Consider the following 3,875-nt stretch of genomic DNA (forward strand, 5'->3'; position numbering starts at 1 on the left):
TTCCTGCTGCTTTCACTTCTTTCCCCATCTCTTCCCCATTCCACCAAGACCCTTCATTGTCCAGAAATTCTCTGCTAAACCCATTCACCTTGAGCTATGAAGGCTGATGGTTGCTGCACCCCATCACAGTTACAGAATTTGCATATTCAAAGAAGTTTCTGAGAGGAGCCATCTCTTCGCCAAAAAATCACTCTTTAGGGCTTCCCTGGTGGCGCAGTGGTTGCGAATCTGCCTGCTAATGCAGGCGACACGGGTTCAAGCCCTGGTCTGGGAAGATCCCACATGCCGAGGAGCAACTAGGCCCGTGAGCCACAACTACTGAGCCTGCGCGTCTGGAGCCTGTGCCCCGCAACAAGAGAGGCCGCAACAGTGAGAGGCCCATGCACCGCGATGAAGAGTGGCCCCCGCTCGCCGCAACTAGGGAAAGCCCTCGCACAGAAACGAAGACCCAACACAGCCAAAAATAAATAAATAAATAAATAGAGGCTTTCACTAAAAAAAAAAAAAAAAAATCACTCTTTAGTGGTAGAATAGCAGGCAGAGTGGCAGGCCGCGAGTCCTCCTGATGTCCTGTGAGCTGTGTGCCGCCTCGTTCCCTATCTCCTGACACCTCAGCGTGTAGAGGTCACATGACTGGTGTTTCTGCTTAGATGATTTGGGCATCTGCCAAATCAACTGGGGGCCTTAAGGAAAATACTAGCAAACGTCTCCCTATCTAGAAATAATTGTACCGGCCGTTCAGCATCTGCTTGGGTGGTAGTCACCCCTATTCTCCCTGTTTCCTATCCATCTTTTCTCATCAGTGGGGGAAGGAATGGTGATTCTCCCTTTGACTGGAAGTTCCCTGAAAGCAGAGGCCATATCTCCTCCCACCGCTGAGTCCTGTCCTACACCGATTCAGGGAAGCTTCCCTGTTCAGAAGTCCCAGAGCAGAGGCAGATCATCCAGAGAGCTTCCTTGTCCCTTCCAACATGTGAGGATAGCCAAAAGATGGGGCTGTATGAACTAGGAAGCAGATTCTCGCCAGACACCAGATCTACAGTCACCTTGATCTTGGACTTCCTAACCTCTAGAACCTTGAGAAATAAATTTCTGTTGTTTATAAGCCATCCAGTCTATGGTAGTTCATTTAAAAAAAAAAAAAAAATGGCTGCCCAGGCTCCTGCCCCAGCAGCCAGGCCCCAGACTCACTTGATCATTGCCGCCTCCAAGGTCTGGAGGCAGACCAAGGCCACCACCATCCACTTCATGATGCCGGTTCCCAGCTGGCCACAGTGAGAAGCAGCTCAGAGTTGCGGCGTCGGAGTGGAGTGAAGGCCTGAACACTCCTCCCTCCTTTATACCCCGAGGACCCAGCCCAGCCCCTGCCTCCCTGCCCTGCACCAGCATGACCTCAATCCCGGCCCGTACCCTGAGCTCCCTATATCAGTTATCTCTGTATGTTTTCCCTTGTGAGGGTGGCTGCAAAAGGCTTTTCATCTCATTGACTTTTCAGTACAAGCAGTGGAGGCCGGGAGGTGCGAGCGATAAGAAATCAAAGTTGCCGTAAGATCGAGTGGCAAATATGACTTCTTGTGCAGGAACCAGAGGTGTGAGGTAAGCCTTTTAGGGTGAGGGCCAGAGGAGCGCAGAGTGAGGGCCGTAGGATCTATAGGCAGGTTTTTTATCCTCAGTACTTCCGACACTTTCAAACAAAAACTCTTTGCTGTGGGCACTGTCCTCGGCATTGTAGGATGTTTAGCAGCATCCCTGGCCTCTACCCACTAGATGCCAGCAACAGTCCCCCAGTTGTGACAACCAACAGTGTCTGTAGGCATTGCCACATGTCCCTTTCGGGAGCAAAATTGTTGAGAATCGCTGGTCTGTAGGTGATGCACTCGAAGATTCTGACTTAAGTCCTGGTTCCAGCACCCCCAGCTCCTTGGGGTATGCAGTTAGGAGTGTCGGGGGTTGATGGGGTCAGTAGCTAGGAAGATGGTAATGATAATGGTAGTGGTGAGCGTGATGCTGACAGTGGTGATGTTGGCAGTATTGTTAGCACAGATGCAGATGGTGGGGCTGGGTTGCCAGTGGCTGAAGTCAGAGCTATTGGGGGCAGCTTTGGAGGTTTTCCTGGTCAAATGGGACATTTGGAGCAATTCTCATCATAGTTCAGCAAGCACTCAGGACACACCCACAGAGTAAGCCGCACTGGCTTCTGGTTGTGCCACTGGCACTGATCTGCAGCAACAGGAGGCCTGGGCAGGGGCAAGGGAGGAGGGGACATGCCAGCCCCTGCTTCTGTTCTTCGTTGTCTCTCTTCTTCTGTTCCATTGAGACTCTGCCCATGTCTTTTTTTTTTTTGCCTCACTGTGCGGCATAAGGGATCTTAGTCCCCCGACCAGGCATCAAACCCATGCCCCCTGCATTGGGAGTACTGAATCTTAACCACTGGACCACCAGGGAAGTCCCTGCCCATGTCTTTTGTTCTCCTAAAACGCCTGTGTCCCCCATTACCCTCTTCCCCAGCTCTCGTCTGTCCTCGTTCCTGCTCCCGAGCCTGATCTGCCGTGTCCTCTGTCCCTCATCTCCGGGTCCTGCCTGCTTCCCAGCTACAAGCTTCTCATTGCCTGAGGTGACCTGGAGTTGGCCCAATGCCCGCCAACCTGGCACTGGAGAATTCTCCGTTCTGGGGTGAGTGGAAAAAGTCCCCACTCCAGTACCCTCTCTGCCACCTCACCCCTCACTCAGGGCTCCAAACAGATTTGTCAGGCTCTTGAGCCCCAGGCAGAAGGCCAAGACCAGGCCTGCCAAACACCGATATAATCCAGCCCGTGGGGACTTTCCACTCTGGCCACCTCCACCCACTGCCCGGCCAGAGCCCTGGAGTCTCCCCTGGCCCTGGATGGAGGAGGGGACGGAGGGCACTAGAGGTCCACCCGGGCCTGGCACAGAGAGGGAGGTACCTGCCTGGTTGTGTCTCAAGGCCAAATCAGCTCCCATTCCTCCCTGCAGTCTCCAGGGACACTGGAGTGGAAGGCAACGTAACGAGGGAGTGCTTTCCCTGGGGTAGGGGAATCCGCAGGTTTGGAAGGTCAGGCAAAAGAAGGTCATAGGATCCTTGGAATCTTGCCACATCTTGTGAATATAGCAGAATCCATGGGGTCCCCTAAGTCTTGTGAGGCCAACAAGACTCCACAACATGGTCCTCCAGGGACCCTTTCCTTATCTGGCGGGACCCAAGGAGTCTGATGGCTGTGGGCTAACTGTCCCCAAACCCCAGTCACACCACATCCCTTCCGAATATCCCTGGCCTACTGCATCGAGCCAGGGTACCCTGCTTGGCAGCCAGGCCCTGGGGCTTTACTGCCCCACCTACCCAACCTGACCTGACAGCTCAGTCAGTCCCCTCGGTGTCCCCATACATCCTAAGTCCTTGTCTGCCCTGGCTGCCCCGCCACCACCCAGCTCCCCATTCCTGGAAAGCCCATTTCTCTTCCTTCTACATGTCCAAGTTCTGCCCATCCTTCAGGACCTCTCCTCCTAGAGCCAGGGATGTACAGAGTCTGAGGACACTTTAGAAGTCATCCAGGGCTACCTCCCACCAAGGACAGGAGCCCCAGTAAGCCTGACCCACTGGCTGCCCACCAAGTTCATCTTCTGCCCCTAAACACTGCACACCCAGCTGGTGCCCTCCCCTTAGTGCCGGATCGCACACTGTCTAGGATTGGTCTCCAGTCGTCTTCTGGTGTACGTTTCCTCACTCTATAGACTAGAAACTCCTAGAAGGCAGAGATTGTGGCTTCCACCTCCCTGGGCTTGGCCCAGAGCTCAGGAAATCCTGAACACTAGATGGAGCCCATGGGATTGTTCTCAGTAGGTCTTGGTTTTATCTC

The 3,875-nt window shown here is 53.8% G+C and overlaps 1 protein-coding gene across 1 annotated transcript in view; it reads right to left on the reverse strand.

Moving 5' to 3' along the window:
- Positions 1 to 1,316, reverse strand: part of PGC (progastricsin) — an 8,914-nt gene extending 7,598 nt beyond the window's left edge. The window contains exon 1 of the mRNA XM_007458201.1: positions 1,192 to 1,316. Within this exon, the coding sequence (XP_007458263.1) occupies positions 1,192 to 1,250 (59 nt within the window). The 5' untranslated portion in view covers positions 1,251 to 1,316. The remainder of the gene's footprint in view (positions 1 to 1,191) is intronic.
- Between the last annotated feature and the right edge of the window lie 2,559 nt (positions 1,317 to 3,875).

This window comes from Lipotes vexillifer, unplaced genomic scaffold (assembly GCF_000442215.2).
Source record: "Lipotes vexillifer unplaced genomic scaffold, Lipotes_vexillifer_v1.1 scaffold4, whole genome shotgun sequence".
Lineage (NCBI taxonomy): Eukaryota > Metazoa > Chordata > Mammalia > Artiodactyla > Lipotidae > Lipotes > Lipotes vexillifer.